At 45.7% G+C, this 20,558-nt stretch overlaps 1 protein-coding gene across 1 annotated transcript in view; it reads left to right on the top strand.

Moving 5' to 3' along the window:
- Positions 1–20,558, top strand: part of Gtf3c1 (general transcription factor III C 1) — a 66,735-nt gene that overhangs the window by 9,252 nt on the left and 36,925 nt on the right. The window contains exons 5-8 of the mRNA NM_207239.1: positions 1,880–1,976; positions 5,175–5,298; positions 17,174–17,335; positions 19,496–19,611. Of these exons, the coding sequence (NP_997122.1) occupies positions 1,880–1,976; positions 5,175–5,298; positions 17,174–17,335; positions 19,496–19,611 (499 nt within the window). The remainder of the gene's footprint in view (positions 1–1,879; positions 1,977–5,174; positions 5,299–17,173; positions 17,336–19,495; positions 19,612–20,558) is intronic.

The raw sequence follows: 20,558 nt of genomic DNA, 5'->3' as shown, positions 1-20,558 counted from the left end.
GGCTGGCTTACAGTTCAAAGGTTTAGTTTATTATTGTCGTGGCAGGAAAACAGCAGTATGTAGCCAGTCCTGGAGAAGGAGCCAAGAGTACTACATCTTAATCTGCAGGCAGCAGAAGGAGACTTACTGATTAGGCTTGAGCATATATGAGATCTGAAAGCCACCTCCACCATGACACACCTCCTCCAACCAGGCCACACCTATTCCAACAAGGCATACCTTCTATTGCCACTCCCTAACATATGAGTCTATAAGGGTCACCTATCCAAACCACCACACATTTTCCCTTCTAAGGACCAGAGAATCTGGGAGTGAGCAAACACGTTTTTTCTCATTCTTCTTTACAGTTGGAATGAGTAATTAACCTGGAAAGGGCACACGGGGAAGGGTTGTACTGCCTGCCTAGTCTTTATAAGAAAAGTGAAAGCCAGGATAGGTAATAGCCAAGCAAGACCTAGAAAAGCAGCCCTAAGTTGCATAAGCTTCAAATGCTTAAGTTTGGTCGCCAGTACTCTGTGGTAGAGGTGGGCAGTACCAAGAGGCATTTGGAAAACAGGAAAGCAGACAGACACATCCCTAGACCATAACTGACTCTCCTCTAGCTGATTGGCAGAACCTGCTTTTTCCCCTCCTTGGCTAGATGCACTCTAGAGAGGCAAGTGTGCACTCCAGAGTAAGTGTAACTTCAGATTTTAACACTCAGTGCAGTACGTGTGACTTGACATAAGGTAGATACCGGGTGCAGACTATAGACTAGGCATCCAGTAAAATTCATGCCTGTATTCCTGTCAGGCATCTGTTATTCTGCGTGCCTTCACACCTGTACACTGTCAGAATGTATGTCACAAGTCCACCTTGCCAACTCTGCCATCTCAGCCTGTGTTTTGGAGAGAATCATGTTTTACAATTTTACATTTTAATGGCTCATACTGTACATTAGTGAAGTAAGTATATTGCCAAACTGTGACTGGCCTAGCATGGTGGCACATACCTGTTATCCTAGTACTTGAAAGGCTAAGGCATGAAGATCCTGAATTTGATGCCAGCTTGGATACAGAGTGAGACTGTATCAAAAACCAAAACAGCAACAAAGACCTACTCAAGCAGAGGCCTGGGACTTACCAGGAGCCTAGATAGCAGAAGGGTTGGAGAGGATGCATAGGGCAGCATTTGAGCCACAGGAGAGAGTGCCGGGGGTATGTCAGCGCCTCTGTTTTACCTTTACGTCTTTCTTGGGCAGAGTGCCTGTACCTCTAAACTGCTATTTCCTCTTGTGTAAAGTGGCCATGACAATGCTTCCCAAGTGCCAGAGCCAAGGGCAGTACCCATCTCTTCTTTATTCTTGTCCTCACTGGGGTACCATGCATGTGTTTTCTCTTCCCCTTGGACAAGGAGTCAAGCCATGCTGCCTCACACCCTTCCACAGACACAGGCTACATGGGCATTAGCTTCCTTGAAAGCCACAATCTCAGAAACATTTATCAAGATACACCAGCTTCATGCTACAAAGGAAGTGGGCATTGATCGGGTCAGTCACACCAGGGAAGCCAGGAGTAGAAATAGGAGAGGGCTTGGCGGAGGGAAGGGAGTGCAGCAGACATACAAAGGCTTCGAGCCTTAGACCTGGGTTTTGGAAAGCCTTCATCATGTCGGCACGCCACTCTTGGCCAAGTGTCACCGAAGGCAGAACTTGAGAGGCCCCTAACCTTTAAAGTGCTATCAAAAGGTGAGGCGGTTAGAGATCGTTGCATTGATGTGTCTGCTCTGGAGTCTGGTTTATACACTGCTAGCATAACTTTGGACACGAATTGTCATCTCTAAAGATCAGGTGGTCTTCAGTGCTAGACTCCAGCAGGTGACAGGCTGGTGTTTCTTGCAGGAGGAGCAAGTATGACATCCTCATGGAAAAGCTGTCTATGATGCTGAGCACACGGAGCAACCAGATTGAGACTCTGGGCAAGCTGAGGGAGGAACTGGTAAGTTCTTGAGGCAGGGCCCAGGTGAGCAGCTGCAAGCGGCATCTAACCTAGAGAGGTTAGAAAGGGATTCACTGAAGACTCGCAGCCCGATCCAGAGCCCAGCAAATGACCTTTTCTTTTCTTTTTTCTTTTTGTAGTGCTAAGAATGGAATTGAACATTAAAACCTCATGCCTACTAAGCATTTTACCACTGGGCTATATCCCCAGCCCTGGCCTTTTCTTCTTCACAGTGAGAAAATGCTGTTTTTCATTGATATTCTTACCCTTGGCTGACTTCATTCCCTCTCGGGTTTGCTCTCAGACCCACTGTCAGAGTTCATTGACATTTAGATTTTCTTTCATCGTGAAACTTGTAATTTTACTCCTAATGGTTTTATGCTGAAGTAACAGGGAGGAAAAAGCAATTGCTGACCTGTTCCGTCTCAGGCCCAGGAGTGGCAGCTATGAGGGGGTTAGTGTGAGAGGAAGCAAGCTCACGGTGACCCTGCTGCCTGGCTGCCAGGGATAGTTCTCAGTGGAATGTTAGCCAAGAGCCCGTGTTAGACATGGAGAAGAGACCGACCACCCTGGATGCTAAACCATGAAGCTGGAATCTGCACGTCAGAATTTGGGCAGTAATTAGTTCCTGAAGGTCTCTGATTACACCTAGCAGAACAGCCAGCAAGAGTCGCCTGTGCTGTGCTAGTCTTTGATTTCATTGTGTACAGGAAGGCCTCTTCCTGTCATAAGAACCATTGCTTCCCTATCTCGGGCAGTAAACTGTCCTGGTGGTTTTGTTTTTTCACCTTGAGATTTCAGATAGAAGTTTATCTATGAGAGTTTAGGTAGGCCTGGCCCCACTGATGCTCATGATGGCAACCAGCTGGAAGTGACCAGCTCCATCAAGTCCCTCAGCTTCCTGTTACCTCCCAGATCCTGGCAGAATCAATGCCTTTGCTGTCCCGAATACCCTGAAGTTTGGGATAGAAGTGTATTTCTCTGTCTCAGTTGATCAAAAAATGGGAAATCAAAAAAAGGAAGAAAAAAACATTTCAGGAGACTTAAATAGAAGTGAGAAAAGTTGCTACAGGCTGAAGAAAGCCAATGTCTGCCCCTTTGTTCTTTTATGTTCTCTGTTCCTGTGTATTCTCTAGGAACTGGGACACTGCTGAACCCCTCCTTGAGGAACAGGAAGCGATAGTCTTGTTCAAGTTAGGACTACGGCCCCACTGTTCAGAACATTGTATCTTTGAGCACATGGCTCAGTGAGTGTTTAGAGTTAGAACTGGATCAAGGTGGCAGAAGTGGGTGAAGATGGCAGGCAGTCCTGGTCACAGGGTCCTGTCATCGGGAGGGCTAGAGGATGAATGCACAGTGGGAGATGTAGCCCTAGACTGCTTACACCTGACAGCAGTTCTCAGAAGAGATAGGGCTCTTAGAAGCTAGCGGTGATTGTGTGAGGTGGTGGGTGAAGGTGACAAAAGATGAGGGGGTTTTTGATGGCCTGGCTTAGACTAGAAGTCTAAGACTTAGAGTCTAGAAGCCTTGGGTAGTACCTGTATCAGTGGCTGCATGGAGAAGCCCAGGAAGAACCAGTGGTGGCACGAGGCACCAAGAGAAGGAGAGCATAGGCTGGGTCATGGCCTGCAGGCCACCACTGCACTTTGAATTTGAGATGTATTTAGAAAGTGACACAGTGTTGAGTGGTGACCCAGGATGTAAGAGGACTGACAGAATGTCTGCAGATACAACTCAGGCTTTTAGTTTGAGTGGCTGACCCTCAGGTAGACTAGAATGTGACAGCAGGCTGGGCTCTGGGATTCATGCTGGACTGCTGTGTGTTCTGTGAGCCAAGAGCAGAGTGTGGGTGAGGAGGGGCACTCTGTGGCCCGAGCCTGAGATTTGTGGAGCAGGAAGGCTTTCTGGGTGTTCTCTTAGAGATGTCTAGTCTGCAGCTGGCGGTAGATTCCAAGGAGAGCCAACCACACTAACCTGTAGCTGAAGTGGGTGCTGGTCTTGGGGCTCCTGCTGTTCTCTCTGCTGGACAGAATGCGTAGGTCCCCTGAAGGCATTCCACATCATCTTCCCTCATTCTGGATGTTCCAGAGCTCAGCACCATATGCTCGGGGTAGGACTTGATGGATGGGTTTCCAAAGGCTCTTTCTAGCTGACAGGCTCAGCTAAATTAACAAAAGGCCCCGTGTACAAACCTTCCTGTTTGAAGGAGCCAGATGGGATTCATCTGGGTTTCTTGGATAACCATATGTTCTGTAGCCCAACGGTGAAAGTGCTGGCTCCTTTGAGTGGGCTGCAGATTGTGCTGAGACTCACAGGCATTTGCTGTCTCTGCCTCAAGTGTGCCAAGCAGTCCCAAGACTCGGAGCAGTGCTGAATAATGAGTGCCTTCTCTTCACCAGTTCATACTTTGCTTGCCCATGGGTTGTACAGCCAGGTGGCAACAAAGGCTAGTAGTAGATTGGCTGGGGGCAGGACATTTTATGCGGTATAGATTTTAAAACTTTGTTGTCAACAGCATCAGAGAAGAGTGACATACGTGTGACAGATAGCAGGCAGCAGCTGACCTTCACCTGTGCTGTTCAAGGGTCTGCCAGGGAATGTATAGACCTATAGTCCCCTGAGGACCACATGCCCTGCTAGCTACAGAGGTGTTTGATCACGTCTCCCTGGCTGGTGCCTGAGAAGCTGCATCAAATGACAACTTGCTGAAGTTGATCTCTCATTTATTGTGAGAGTCTTGGGATGGAACCCGGGTGCTCTGGCTTGGTGGCAAATACCTTTACCTACTGACCCGTCTCTCTGACTCCTTAGGTGACTTTTATTTATTTATTTTTCTCTACTGCCTTTGGGAAGACTCTGTTAATGATTCATGCATACACTTGGATTTTAAAAGCAGTATGGAAGTCTTGGTGGACAGTCTTCTCTTAGCTCTGCCCCTACCAGTCTTACTCTACCCTATCTACTGTTGCAGGGTCTCTCAGCACATCTCTTTCCCCTCTTTGTAGTCACAGCAGGGTGTCTGTGCTGCTCCATACTTTGTTCAGCTCCTCGAGTGCAGCTTGGCAATCTCATTAGTACCTGTGGCATTTCTTCAGTTACTGTCAATTGGTAATTGTCATCCTGGAAACTAGTGTTTCTGCAGTGCTGGGATTCCCCAGTGCCTTAACTTAGCAGTACCCGTGGGCTTATGTTTTGCAGGGGCTGTGTGAAAGGACATTCAAGCGTCTGTACCAGTACATGCTGAATGCTGGGCTGGCCAAGGTGGTGTCCCTTCCCTTGCAGGAGATTCACCCTGAGTGTGGTCCCTGTAAGACCAAGAAAGGTAAGAGCAGAACCTTGTGGCCAACTGGCTCTCCTTGTTGTCATTTTCTCTGGTCACATTCTGCCTTGAAGTGTGAAGATTACACTTCATTCAGTTCCTTACTGCTCAGTGCCTTCTATCTAAAAAGGATCCGAGAAGTGTGCCCCGAATTCTAGTGGACTCCTCTGCAAGGGTGTCCTCTAGCAGCCTTCCCTCTTGCACCAATCTCTTCTTTGTGCCTTCATTCTTTCCTTTTTTGGTACTGGGGACTGAACCTAGAGTGTTGTGCTTTCTGGGTCAAGGGCTCTACTGCTGAGCTGTTTACCAAGCCCTGTTTGAAATACAGTCGTGTCACACAACCATAAGAGTGTGTTTCAGAGATGGACAGCACAGCATGCACTCACACATAGATAACGAGGGTCAGACACTCAGGGTGGCTTCTTGGTGTAATCCAAAGATAGTCAGCACAAAGTGTACACGATTGGCTGGATATACAGGCATGGTGCTTACAATAATAAACATTTTCTTCAAGTAGGAGGAATATGTTGTAAAATTATCATGGTACTCTGTAAACCAGTAACAGAATAGTTGATTAGCGAGCATTATGTACTGTCTGTCCCTGTGCCGTGCTTTTGCCTCAAATGCAGGAGAAATCATTACACTGTCACAGCAAAGGGTCATTGATTGAGAGAGGTTTTTAACTTCTTTATAACTATGATACTGCTGCTGTGTGTACAGCACACATGACTGCTCTGCATCATAGCCTCTGTAGCCCTACAAGGTTGATCTTAGCATCAACATCTGACCTATAAGAAAGCTCAGAGATGCTAATAGAGTTGGGAGATGGCTTTGTGGGCAAAGGGTTTGCTGAACAAGCATAAGATCTGGGTTTCGGTTCCCCTGAACCCGTGTAAGAAGCTGAGTATGTCGGAGAGCACCTGTAATCATGGTGCTGGGGCAGTAGGGATTGTGAGGTGAAGGTAAGTGGATCCCTGAGGCTTGCTGGCCAGTTTTAAAAAATGAAGGAGAGATGTAGAAGGATTTTAATCCAACAGCACAACTACTCTGGCTATAATACAGACATACCCTTAGCATACACCTTTAATTCCTCTCTCTATAATACAGACACTCCCTTAAGTAAAGTTAGTTTATAGAAAGAAGCATCCATGTCTGAAAGTGACGTCTCCTAAGGCTACTTAGGAGAATAGTGTAGGGAAAAAAGGAAGCAGTTTTACTGGGACAGTTAATAGAGGTCGCAGAGAGAGAACAAGCTAGACACTGGTGAAGACAAAAGGAGCCAGAGAATGAGAAGGAGCCAGAATTAGAACATGTTGCCAAAGTTAGTAAGAGCCAAGAAGAGCAATTCAGGAGAGGCCAAGAAAGAGAAGCCAGATTGAATCACTCAATTTGGAAAGCCTTTGAGTCAGAGCAACTGACTTGAACCAGCCAGCCAGAGTTCAGAAAGAACAAGAAGGGCTGAGCTTAGTCAGCCCCACGTCGCAGAGGCTGAAAACATTGTAGACCTAGATAAGATTGTAAGAAGGCTAGGAGCTTCTAAGACTAGGCCTAGGTTAGCCGACTCTGGAGATAATAGTTAAATCAGGTGAATAAAAGAGACTTTAGCATCAAATGCAATTGACATAGGTTTAATACAGACTTCTGACCTCCATGCAAGCATACCTACACATACATTAGCACACCTTACACACACACACAGTTTGGACAGTCGATATTCCACAGTTATAGACTGTAAAGAAGCTTAAGATAGAGGCTGGAACAATGGCTTAGTGCTTAAGAGCACCAACTGCTCCTCCAGATGGACCAAGGTTCAATTCCCTACACCCCCTATGAGAGCTCACAACCATCTGGAGCCTCATTCCAAGGGAATCTAATGCCTTTGAGAGTATTGTATCCACAGATACACATGCAGACAAAATACCAAACACATAAAAATTTACAAAAAGAAACTTCACAGGGCAGGTAGTTTACAACACCATAGCAACTTCCTTTAAGCCCTTTTTATTCTTGACCTGTGCCTCTTGCTTGACAAAATCTTTGTAAAATCTGAAAGTTGGAGCTTTCAGTAGATTAGAATGGTGGAAGATAAATGTTTTTCTCTAAATGCTACTGAAATGATAATAGAGACATCACATGGGGTAAGCCAAGAACACATCAGCAGCTCTCAGCAACACTTGGTGAGCAGACTGGGAGAGAGCTAAGTACCTATGAAGGGTGGGTAACTAGAAGTTGACACCTGAACTGGAAATGAAAGATTCCAGGTGCCTTTGAAAGGACAAATACAGATGGGGCAGAGATTGGAGGAGCTGATACTCTGCATGAGAAACATCACACTTCACCTCCCTCCTGTGTGCGACGTGTCAGGAGCCTAGAGGGTTTCTAGATGTGTGGGTGTAAGAACATCCTGGGACAAGATGGAGTGCTAGCGGTGGAGGATGTGTGGCTATCCAGAGGTGTGATTCCCAGCAGCTGCTAGTTCCTTTGGCTGTCTCATGGTCCATCACATTTGATGACATTCTTCCACGGTTTCCTAGACTTTCTCCAGCATAGCCACATGCTGCTGGCAAGACCAGAGGAAAGGAATATGGACTGGGAGTGCTTATCTGTCCTGGTTTAGTCAAGGTTCAGGATCTCCAGCCATGGCTTCTGGAACAGCAGAGGGACTAGAGTCTAAGACATGGGTCTTCCCTGAGCTAGGCATGCCCTATACTACTGAGCTCCACTCCACCCCGTCTGATACCTAAAAGCAAATGTCAGCTCTTAGAAGTGTCCAGCCTCTAGAACACGGGCAACCAGAATTAAAAGACCTGGGACTGGAGACTCCTGTTCTGAAAAGTGACCAGTTGAAGGCAAAGGCTTCTCAAAAGGAGTGGATGTTTATGAAAGCAGAGCAGGAAGCTATGAAGACAAAGGAAGGAAAAAATATCTTAGTTCAGTGGCACAGGAGAGAGTAGGAGAAAGTGCACAGAAAGGTCTCAAGAAAGTGGAATGCCAAGTTGAAACTAGAAAGGGCTCGGGGTGGGGTGGGGTGAGTCCCTGAAAGGGATACATGGACTGCTGTGCTGCTGGTACCGTCTCCTTCCACTGGGCTCTTAACAGTTCCGTCACTCTGTAGCAGCACAGCCAGCCAGCCAGGCCTTTAACAGTGGGCCTTTGGGGACACTTCCAAACCATAGCACAGAGAATTTCTCCAGTACTGGTTGAAGGGGAACCCTGACAAGGTAAGACAGATGCAGGATGGGAGGGCTCAGGAGGTCAGAGTATTCTAGTCTCCTGGGCTGTTGGAAGTAAGGTGTTAAAAATCACAGACCTTTCAGTGAGGAGACACAAAGGAAGACTCTGCATTGCTATGCAGGCCACTGTGGCCAGAGTTCTCTTCCAGGCTGAGGTTCCTGCAAATTCAAAGCAACCACTTGACACTAACAGATACTAACTGGGCTTTGAAGTCAGGCAGTCCTAGCTTATGACTTCCTGGTGGGGAGTTAAGCCTTCAGGAAGTTACTTGACCTGTCTCAGCTTCCCCCAGTCAGCTTACTGGGCTAATAGCACCTACCTTCTAAGGTGCTGTGGTGCTCATGTGGGATGGTGGGCTCCGAGTAGGGCCAGAGGCGCATAGCAGGTAGGCTAGATCTAAAGGGGCTTTTTAGAATTTGTTTTAGACAGTGTTACTCTATAGCCCTTGCTGGCCTAGAACTCATCAGGACCTAGAAGTGTTGGAATTAAAGGCAAGTATCACCACACCTGGCTAGATGTGTGTTTTGTTTAGTCTGTTTTTGTTTTTGTTTTTAAACCTGGGAAGTCTTATGTGCAAAGAGAATATAGTAGTAAATTTCCTTCATGACAGTTGACTGGCAGGTGGAGCCTACCTCCCCATTCCCCTCTTACCAGTGACACCTGCCTGCTGCTACATAACATGCAGTCTGTTTCCCTCTGTGTTTCATCGCCTTCAAGCTGTGTCTGTCCACAGGGAATCTCCGTAGGCCTGGCCTGGGAGGACAGGACTTCCTAGGACGGTCAGCATGACTCAGAATACAGGCAGGGATACAGAGGTGGCACCCTAGTTGATCAGTAAGGACAGTTAGACTGGGAAGACTTATGTACACACCAAGCCTATGATTGCTAGAGGTTGTTCTTAGCCATGATAGTCCTTGTACCTACCGTCTTCCATCTCTTTCTTGGGTTTGCAACCTGGACTCCTAGCCAGCCTTTCCCTGTGTGGTGGTCCTGGCTCTTTGGCTTTTCTTAGTGACCTTGTGCTAAGGTCTGTGCTCTGGGAGGAGCTGCTCACACACACCCTTTGCATGCTTTGTGTTCCTAGTGCCTGGGCAGAATCAGCTCAGAGCCAGGTGAGTGTGTGATACATGTAATTTAACCAAGCTCCTTTTCAGTTGCTTTGCATGTGCAGGAGACAGAGCTGAATATAGTTTTCAGCGTTGTATGCCTTGAGCTTTATCGGTTCTGCTTTAGAAAAAAAAAAATTAGTATAAAACATTTTTTCCCAAAGCATTATGGAATAAAAAGGCTTAAAAAAATAAAGATGATGTAAATGTACAGGTGTTCCTGGATCTACATAAATTGTTTTTGAAACCCTTAAACAGAGCTTGGATTTAGGCATATTTCGTACACACACTTTGCCATATCTATTTGTCAAAAGCAAAATCAGCTTTATAATGAAAGCAGTTGCCCTGATCTGCTCTGACTTACAAATTCTAATTACTCTCCTCAAGTATTTACTGCCACCATGAGTTATTAAGTTGTACTGATTAAAAAGAAGGAAGGAGAAGTGAACTTGGCTACCCCTTCCAACAGGATCCCAGTTGGAAGCCCTTGGTGGGGCACTTCCGAGGGGGCCAGCTGATGACTGCGGTGGTCACCACATCCAGTTCTGAAGGGGATTGGGGCTGAGTCCCTCTCCAGAGCTGATGTCCTTGTGACTCTTAAGAAATAAACAATTCTGCAGAAACTAACTTGGATGTGTCCCCATTCCTAGGTTTCTACACTTAAAATGAGGAATCTAAATGTCGAGCTGAGAAATCAATTCTGTTTGCAGTAACTTGGAACAAATTTAACAAAATATGTGCAGATCAGCTACTATGAATATTATAAAACACTGCTGAAATTTAAGATCTGTGTAAACGAAAATGGATCAAGCGTGCTAATGTTATGCTAAGACTCCCCAGATTGATCTGATTCAACACAGTCCATGTCTGATTCCAGACTTGTGGGAGTTGATTCTAAAATCTATAACTAAGTGCAAGGAACCCAGAAAGACAAACAGTCCTGAGGGGAGGATAATGTAGAACTCACCCTTCTGTTTTCAGACGCTGCTGCACAAAAATCAGACAGTGTGGTAGACAGAGCACAGAGCCCATGCAGGTCAGTAAAACAGATAAACAGCACACAGGAAGCCCCTGTGTGCGGTGCAGACGGTTCTCGCTCAAGATAAGTGAAGAGAGAGTGGCCGCACAGTGACTTGGTCATGTGACTCCACCTGTAGGAAAGTCAGTGGGAAAATCTGAAATAAGATTGTTAATCTTTAGGGGACAAAAAGGGTAGAGGATTGGAGGTGATAAGAGTCAGGCTGGTATTAAATACATAGTCTGTGACTTGTACCTACTGAAAGGATGGATATACAATATGTGAAATAAATGTCAGTCAAGCTGTTAAATTTAAAATAAATAAAACTAATCCAAGAAATATTATAGGGTACAGCAGAGTAAAATTATGACCATTAAGAGGGGTACATTCAAAAAATTATAGTAGGATTAAAATATACAACCTAGGAGAGAAATGAGCCATATAAAGAAAAACAGAAGTGCAATAAATTAAATATACAGGCCTGAAAGAGAGTCAAAGCCAAGAAAAATGGAAAAGAATAAAGACCAAAACAAAACAGGATCAAAAGCAAACAAAGGCATAAAAACAAAGGGTCAGAGTTATCCCAGATTTCAAAAGTGTAGAACTTTGTGTTTTGAAGATGATGAAACAGTTACAAATAAGCAGTTTAATAAGAGTGAAGTGATTAAAGGATACTAGCTATAAGAATAAAAAGTAATTACTGTCAATAATTAATATATATAAAAAAGCAAGAACATTTTAATATGGCAGAAGCTGTTAAAGGGAAACTCAGGTAAAGGGGTGAGCTTTATCAGGCTGTGAATACCTGGACCGGAGTCACTTGCACAGGGGCAAGGATGTTATCTCCTGGAGCAGCCCTTGTCTCTTTTCCAGAGGTAGCAGCTATCAGCAAGAATGGGCATGAATATCCCACCTATGGGGGGTGGGGGCAGCAATGGTGGTGGCAGACAGCACACTCTTGACTAGTGGCTGGCTGGTGTGGAAGGGGGTGCTGGTAGGATTTCTCTTTGTCCCTTCCTAGGGTGTAGCCAGCTAATTGCTGGCTGTTCCCAGTGCTTTTGTTTCCTTGTGTGTAGAACAGAACCGTCTATGGGCTTGTCCTAGACTTTACAAACAGGTAGGCAAGGCAGTACTGCCATTGTCAAACATCCAGATAAAATATTGGACACCGTTGTTAGGTTTTCTCTAATCCTCTTAACCTCTTTATTATTTTACTTCATTGTACTACCAAGAAAATGGGGAGCACTGCTCATTGCTCAGATCGTCAGGAGGGATAGTGCGGGGCGAGGATTTGAACAAAGAACATGTGGTGGTTAAGTCTCTCCGTGTCTTGTGCTTCTACTGTGGAGAGACCGAGTGGGACTCATGAGAAAGGGGAAGTGTGTGGGCCTGAGCCTGTGCTGAGGAGAGCCACCAGGGCCTCCCATCAAGCCACTGGCCATATTCCCCACAGTCCCAAACATACCTACAGAATAAACAGTGTTACTTACCTGGCATACAGACGACCTTCCTTCCACAGTCTGCCTTGCTGTTCAGCCCCATTTTTATTCTTTCTCTTTCTTTGACTTCTTCCTCTGCCTAGAATGCCTGTCCTCTGTGGCAAGGCTACCGCTTTGTCCTTTACCCTAGACATCTGCTCCACCCTTCCAAATAGCTCATTTCCAAGCCCCCCAAATGTGCTAGAGATAAAGCCCTGGGGGCACTGTGGCATGTCTCACAGAGCAGAGTCCCTCAGTTCTCCAGGCAGAGAACATGTATGAAGCACTTGGTGTGTCAGGTATGGGTGAACCACTGTGCCTGTCCTTGCTCAGTCTATTCAAGATGCGTTTAGATTAGCTCTGCTTGATGGATGAAAAACTTGAGGCTCAGAGAGGAAAAGAGCTGTGATAGGCAGAACCAGACTGTCAACCTGGGCTGTGTCACAGCAAGCTCAGTGTCCTCTGCTTGCCTTGCCAAGACTCAACTTTGTCTCTTTACCTCAGAGGAAGCCTGCCTGGTTTGTGTCTGTTCTGGACACAGTAAGGAAAAAATGTTTATGGAATCTGATTGAAATAAAGGTCTCAACAATCCAGCAGCTGGGTGTGATGTTTGTCCCTCAGCAGCTGTGTTTGAAGGCTGCAGCAAGGGTAATAGGAAGGAGAGAAGGTACCATCTCTGGGATCTATAAGAAAACCTATTTCCTTTGAGAAAAAGCCTTGCTTGCTATTGAAACCCAGAATGGCCCTGGGCTTGAGTTCGTCTTCTCCTTGGAACAGAAAATCTGAGGACTGAGCTTCAGTATAAGAACCTCCGTCTGCTGAGCCATCTTCATTGTTACTGCTGAGGAAACTGAGGCACAGCGTAACTCCTGATGTATTTACTCTCTTGGGGGCTTACTGCCCTTCTCTGCTAACCTAGGCCTTGTCCTGGAAGCTGCTAGTCCCCATACAATCTAATCTAGGCCTAGAATGCTTTCAGCCTCTGAGACTTGCTGCTGAATAGGCTTACCCCTTCCTAGCTCTGGCTGGCTGGTCAGCTCAGCTGATATGGCTCAAAACTCCTCTCCACTCTGATTCAGTGTTACGTCTCTCACTTGACCTCTCCTGAACTGCTCCTCTCGGCCTTTCACTAACTTTGGAATATACAGTAGTCTTCTGGCTCCTTCTCGTTCTGTCTTCACCTGTATCTAGCTTGTTCTTTCCCTGCAGTGTCTCTGTACCACTGTCCCAGTAAAGCTGCCTCCTCTCCTTGCTCTCTCTCTGCACTGCCACTTAAGTAGCTTCCCTTTCCTCTCATGAGTTGGGCATATTCTTTCTCTGATTTGTCACTTTGTCTGCCACTGAGTTAGACATCACCTTCAAACATGGCTGCTTCCTTCTACAAGCTAACTTTACTTTCATTGTTTGGGATTAAAGATGAATACTAAGGGCATGTCTGTATTCCAGCCAAAGGAACTAAAGGTGTGTGCCAAGGGCTGAGCCACATGACAACTAGAAACTTTTTTCAGTAAATAACATAACCATGGGGTTGACAGTATAATCAAATATCCTGCAACATATCCCTCCCTCTAAGCTAAAAATTGAATACAATTTAACTATTTCAACAGAAACAATTATCAGTCCCATGAATTTAAAATATCCTTATGAAGATCCCTTGTTGGGAGGATCCTTCATAACTACAGTCCTGATTATCTGCCTTTCGCCAACAGTCCATTTCAGTAGCAAGGTTTTCCAGTCCGTCAGTCTGATGAACAATCGGTCCTTTTCAGCTGGTTTGTTGAGCTATCTCCATGCAGGGGGGTGGGGGGGATCTGCTTTCTGCATCGTCTGCATTTCTGTGTCTCTTCCTTCCTTGAATTGTGCCTTTCATGTGGAGGCTTTCTCTTATTCAGATGGATTCTTATGAATTTTGGTGGAACCCATAGTCTTTCATAGGCAAAACCTCTTCCCCAGTGTAACACATTCCCTAAGTTCCATTCTGATGTTAAAACATCTTTAAAGTATATAGGTTGATATAATTCAACAGTGTTTTTTTACAGTCTAGTATCTTTCAGGTTCTCTTATTCCCCCTTTCTATTTATCCAGGTACAATTAGATCTTTATGAATCTACACATAAACTTAGACATTTAGGCACTTGAATTCTGCCCAGCTCCAAGCCATCAAGCTGGGCTTCTTACCCATTGTCAGTGGCTGTCTATCTTGATCCTCAATTTCATTAGGCACCATAGGTTCACAACTAATGCTTTCCTGTTCTCTTACTTCCTCTGTCTCGTCTCTCATGCCTTTGTATTATTATAGCTAATTTTTCTTGTATGGCTATTTTTTCAACCCTTTTTAAGAGGAAAAATATAAATATTGCAATTGAAAGTAGGGAATGGTTTACTCCAATGGCCATAAGTATAGCAATGAATACAGCAGTGGCTTTTTCAAGCAACATTTCTATCCCCTCAACTCCTACCCTTCAGGGATCTGAAATGGAGTTCCCCATTTTTTTGGATATACTTTAAAATTTTATTGTTTGAGAATTTCAAACAATGTATTTTGATGATATTCCTCCCATTTATGCCACCCACTCTCTGTTCCTTTGAATTTGTATCTCTTCTACATTAAATTATTGTTTAATAACCCCCTGATAAGCCCTTACAGAAAATTGTTCATCCCTCCACCAGAAGACACTAATTGTCTATCGTATGTCAGTTAGGAGTCGAGGCTCATGGACCCTTCCCACTCCATGCTTGACTGTTGACTGGCTTGACGCTGTGCAGGTGACCACAGCTGCTGTGTGTCATGAGGGCAGCACTCCTGTCATATCCAGAAGACACTGTTTCCCTCTGATCTTCCTGACTTCAGACTCTTAAAGTCTTTCTGCCCCATCTTTCATGATGGTCTTTGAAGCTTGTGGAAGGAGTATGATATAGATATCCAATTAATCATGACTGCAATCAGTTAAACAAGAACAAAAATATAAAGAATGAAACAAAGAGCTGGTTCTTTGAAAATTATCACACCTTCTGGCCTAGGTAAGCAAACAAAAGAAAGGGTGGAATTAATAAAATTAAAGAGAAGAAAGGAGACATAGAAGAAAGATATAGCAAAACACAAGCCTTTTTAAAATTTACATTCCTCCAAACTAGACTATTCTTTTAAAGTATTGATGATTTTTCTGGATGTATATGAAGTCCCCCCCCCCCTTTTTTTTTCTTTATTCTTTTTTTGGTTTTTCAAGACAGGGTTTCTCTGTATAGCCCTGGCTGTCCTGGAACTCACTTTGTAGACCTGGCTGACCTCGAACTCAGAAATTCGCCTACTTCTGCCTTCTAAGTGCTGGGATTAAAGGTGTGCGCCACCACCGCCCAGATAGTTTCCCATTTTTTTAGTACAGGAAAAGTCTACATATGTCATTAAAATTATCTTTTGGGGTAGCTTACTGTGATTTGATAATGATCCACTGTCTCAGAGGCTCCTGCATCACCCCTTGCTCTGAGCCCAAGGCTACCATTGTTCTGGGGTCTCCCAAGTCTGAGTGTCCAAATGAAATCACAGAGCTGATGTTTCCTCTAGAGCTGATCTTAGGTGAATTTTCCTCTGTGCCTTTCTGTCAGATGTCTCCTGTCCTCTCTTGTCTTTCTGTCAGATGTCCTCTGCTTTCTGTAATGTTGGTGGGCTTTCTTCTTCTCCATTAACGTTGGGTTTTTTTTTTTTCCAACCACATTAACTGACAGATGTAATAGTAAATAACTGTGTGATAACTATCCTGCAACAACACAGAAAGAACATATCATTTAGCCGAGCAAAGGCAGCTTCCTACCTATCTGGTTGTCATATGACTTTGAGACTCTGGGCAGGCCCCTTTGCAGTCACCTAAGACTTTTACCTCCTCCAGTTGTTCTAGGACTTCTTGATAAATTTCCCAGAGTTCGATCATTCTGGTGGGTGTCACACTGAATTTGCATGCCATTTGCCCTGCTCACCCTTAGCTTTCTCCTTTTACTTAAGGAAACCTGACAGCGTAATTTGCCTGTCACTGACAAGCTGTGGGGAGCTTGAGCAGGTGATCTAACCCTTCCATGCTTCAGTTCCCTTGTATATAAAATGACTCCTAGAGTCCTTAGGACCAGTGAGCTGGCATACGTCTATGCCAGGCATCTACATTGTTTCCTGTCTTTGTTGTCCTTTTCCTTGGGCCTAAGTGTGGGTTTTCCCCTGATGTGGTAGGCTATCTGGAGGTAGGTGCAAATTTCCTTCAGAGCCCATAGCAGCCCAGAGCATGGCTTGTACTGCAGCAAGGTCCCACCTTGTCTGTATTTGTCACTGGCAGTAATGTCATAACAGTGCTAGCTAAGACCTCTTAGTCTTGTCTGCCACTGCCTCTTTTTGAGTTCTTTGTAAACTACGTTTATCCTCAGTCCCACCCTCAGTCACCAGAAGGGCTCTTGTTGGCTTTAAAGGAAAAGTTGTTCTTCATTTCTTGAGCAAATCCCATGTGTGGCCCCTACCTGGAAGAATGAATGTTCAAAGGAATAGACTATGTCTTCCGGCTACACTGGCAAGCTAGCAGGGTGCCTCCTGACCCTTTTGCAAGTATTTCTTCCTTCTCTAAATTTGTTAACAAGACACTATAGTCTTGCCCCTAAGAGTAGTAGGTATTGTAGGGTTTTTTTTTCTTCCTAAATTTATATTCATTTTATTTATATTATATTTTCATTTTATTTTTGTGTATGTGTCTGCTAATACGTGCCATATGTGTGGGGATGCCCTGGAGGCTAGATTGGATTATTTGATCCTCTGCATTTAGAGCTAGATACAGCAGTTATGAGCTCTCTAATGTGAGGTGCCAAGAAGCAAACCTGTGAATGCTGGGAACTGGACCTAGGTCCTCTAAGTGCAGCAAGTGTTCTTAACCACTAAGCCGTCTGCTCTCACACCTCACAGGGGATGAACTTGCAGTGATGACAGGTCAGCTATGGCCTTTCAGGATGTCATCAATGCTCTCCCATGAGGTGCTGTGTCTATTGCTTGCTGATGTATGCCCTGTTCCTAGGAACTGATGTCATGGTGCGCTGTCTTAAGCTCCTGAAGGAATTCAAGCGAAAGATGGAAGACGACCACGATGATGATGACGATGAGGAGGTCATCTCCAAGGGAGTCCCTCCTGTGGACATCGTCTTTGAGCGGGACATGCTCACGCAGACCTACGAGCTCAGTGAGTCCCGCTCACAGCCCTTGCCTGAGGCTATGAGCCCTAGAGTGGGAAAGGTGTCCCCGTGAGGGGAGTGGGGCTCCAGCGCATAAAGCCTAGGAGGTGGCAGGCTTCTCTCCAGGCTTCGGCTGTGGATCAAGTTCAGGGTGGAGCCTTGTTGCCTCCTAGATATGTGGCTTTAACAAGATCCTTGAGCCTTGCTTCCCTGTCTGTGAAAATGGGGAATGACAACAGAATTCTCTATAGAGGTGCATCAGTAGACTGAGGGCATTTATTAGGGAGATTGTTTCATGTGGCGTGGACATTGAGGCCTACCATAGCTGCCACAAGTGGAAAACCCAGGGTCTTCATGATCCAGGTCAAGGGAAGAAGGTGCTCCTGACCCAGGTAGGAGGGAAGTGGAGAGAGAGTGAGTTGCCTTTCCTGCCTGTCGGTTCTTTTGTTCTTACTGGCTCCTGGTTGATGATATGCTCCACCTATCTAGGCATACCCTCCCTCCCCTGTTACCCTGTGACTCATAGGCCAGGTTCTGCCGGAAGTGGACACCTTCATAGACCTACTTAATAATGCTTGACCACCTGAGAATCCCTTAATCCACCTAAAGTTAACCATCACATTGGATGAAACCGACATGAGCACATTCTCAGATAAAAGGCACAAGAGTAAATTAGCTGCAACAGCACCCACAGAAACGCTCAGGCTTGGCTGGCTGTTTATCTTAATCTGTTTTCTGATGCTTAACAAAGCATCCAAGAGCAGACAGTATTTAAAGAAAAGTGTTGTTTTTGACGTGTAGTTCTGGAAGCTGGTGAGTTTGGATTAGGTGCTGGTATCTGCTCTGCTACCGATGGGGCCTTGCTGCTGCATAAAGGAAGAGAGGCAGAGGATTAGCAGACACGTGGAGAGTACCACCTACTTCTTCTTAGAACAGCCCAATAGAGAGCAAGAGCTCTACCCCATACTGCAAGCATCTCGCGGTCTGCTGCACAGAGGAAGTGAGCGTAGCCATCCCACTGAAGACAACAGAACTCAGCCTCTCTGCCGTTCTGTTGCGCAGGTTCTGGCACCTCTGTTGCCTTCTGAATTGTTGCATCATAGCCTCCACCGCAGGCCATGCTGGCTAATCACTCACTTGGCCTTTATGAAGGCTGATAGATTGACAGTTCTTGTGGTGGCTCAGATTCCTCAGAACATAGTTTAGAAACAACTGCCTATAGCCCTCTTGTCCCCATTTATGCCCCATGAGCCATCTCCTCTCATTCTGATGGCCATCTTTATGTGTGTCTGACGTAGAAAGCCTCCTGCACCCTGACTGGTTTTTGCCTGGTACCCTCAAATGTGTGAATGCATTTTTTTTTAAAAAGCAGTGTTTTCTGTTCAAAGAGCTTTGCCATCATCTGTCTAAAGCTCATGTATCAGCCTCCAACCAGGTTCCTCCCTGGAATATCTGATCCCAGGGTATTTCAAAAAGACTTGTGAAAGGCAGGTACTGTACTGAGTAACAGGCATGGACTCCAGGGCAGGAACTGCAGACTGCATACACGGTACTGAAAACAGGCAGCAAGTTCTGTTCTCGGCTATGGCGCTGCTGCCATCATTTCCTCGGATACTTCTTGCTGGTCAGGCTGTGAGAAAAGGGGCAATTGTTGGTCTCCACAGGAACATGAAAACGCACGTTAAGAGACGTTTTCAGAAGAGGAAGGAACATGGGGCACATGTACCTGGGAGCTGAGGCAGGATGATCGCATGTTCAAGGACAGCCCTCCCTGCCACCCCCAAATATTATCTTAAAAAGCATTTTGATGTTTTTTGAAAGGGTCAGTTTCATTAATCTGAGTAAGTTCATTTGTGAGAAAAGGCTAACTTCCTCCTGCTGCTTAAAGGTGATAGAGACTTTTAATAGGTCCGCTTCTCTTGGAATAGAGCCACAATTTGCTTTCCCATTCATGTTTTAGCATGGAGAACCAGGGAGCTACACACAAAGTGAGCAGCTGGTGTTCTCAGGGTCAGGTAGCTCTTCAGTCTGGCAGTGGAGTGCTCCTGGGGAAGGGGAGAGTGCTTTCTCTGGCGGTTCCACTTTCGTGCTTAGCCAGGGAGCAGGGAAGTGGCTGTGAGCAGCTGCCCCTGTGCAGTGGTGGGGTTCAAGTGTGGTATTGTTCACAGTTGAGCGCAGAGGAACGAAAGGAATTTCCCAAGCTGAGATCCGAGTTGCTATGAACGTGGGAAAGCTGGAAGCAAGAATGCTGTGTCGGCTCCTTCAGAGGTTCAAGGTTGTCAAGGTAACATCCTGTCATCCCTACAATACCTCATCTGGTGCTCCCATGGGATTATACGTTGGAGAAGCAGATGCAGTACTGTCTGTCCATGGGCAGGTAGCTGTATGAGGCTACTAGCATGCTAGGCCTCCCTTCACTGAGGGCTTCTCTGGTTTTGCTTCTTAAAAACTGAAGCCCTGGAGAGAGCGACAGGGCAGCAGCTGCCCTTGAAGCTCACTCCTGGGTGAGGGCAGTCAGCTGGAGCTGGCTGGTGTCTGATATGCTCCCATTAGTGTGATTTGCCTGGCACCTGAAAGTATCAAAAGCACTAACTGAGGCCTAGTGTTCCCCTTTTGTGATTCAAAGCTAGATCTCAGCCGCCGAGGCTGATGTTAGTCAGGTTTCTGTAGCTATAATGAAGTAACTAAGGCCGTTAGTTACAGAGAGGAAGGTGGCTTTGGCATGTTCTGGAGACTGTAGTCCGAAATCAAGTGGGTTTTGCTGATGTGGACCTCTAATGAGACAGGAAGCACCTCATGACAGGAGCACGCTGGCAGAATAAGCTCACATCCTGAGCCAGAAAATGGTCCCGGGACATAGACACATACACATGGGCACACATGCACTCGTCCACACCACTTTGGGAGCACTCATACCTCCTACAGGTTCTGCCCTTCCCAATAGTACCACCCTTGGAACTAAACTTTTACTCATTCAGACCCTCTGGTGGGCCACTGTGGGCATTTTACCATAAGGCAGGGATTTATTAGTTGATCTGTGTATACCGGGGCTCTTGGTGCCATCCCTGGCAACATGTGGGTTCATAGACTATTTTAACTTTCTCCCACTATATGCAGTGGAATGAGCCCTTTTCCCATTTTAGAAGGCAAGATGATCATGGATTGATAATAAACCAAATCACAGGTGTCCACAGCTGTGGCTGTGTGAAACTGGTATCTGTAGTGCGTGGA

Source organism: Mus musculus, chromosome 7 (assembly GCF_000001635.26).
Source record: "Mus musculus strain C57BL/6J chromosome 7, GRCm38.p6 C57BL/6J".
In the NCBI taxonomy this organism is placed as follows: Eukaryota; Metazoa; Chordata; class Mammalia; order Rodentia; family Muridae; genus Mus; species Mus musculus.
The sequence above is the reverse complement of the archived record's forward strand: the minus strand, read 5'-3'. Positions and strand labels throughout refer to the sequence as shown.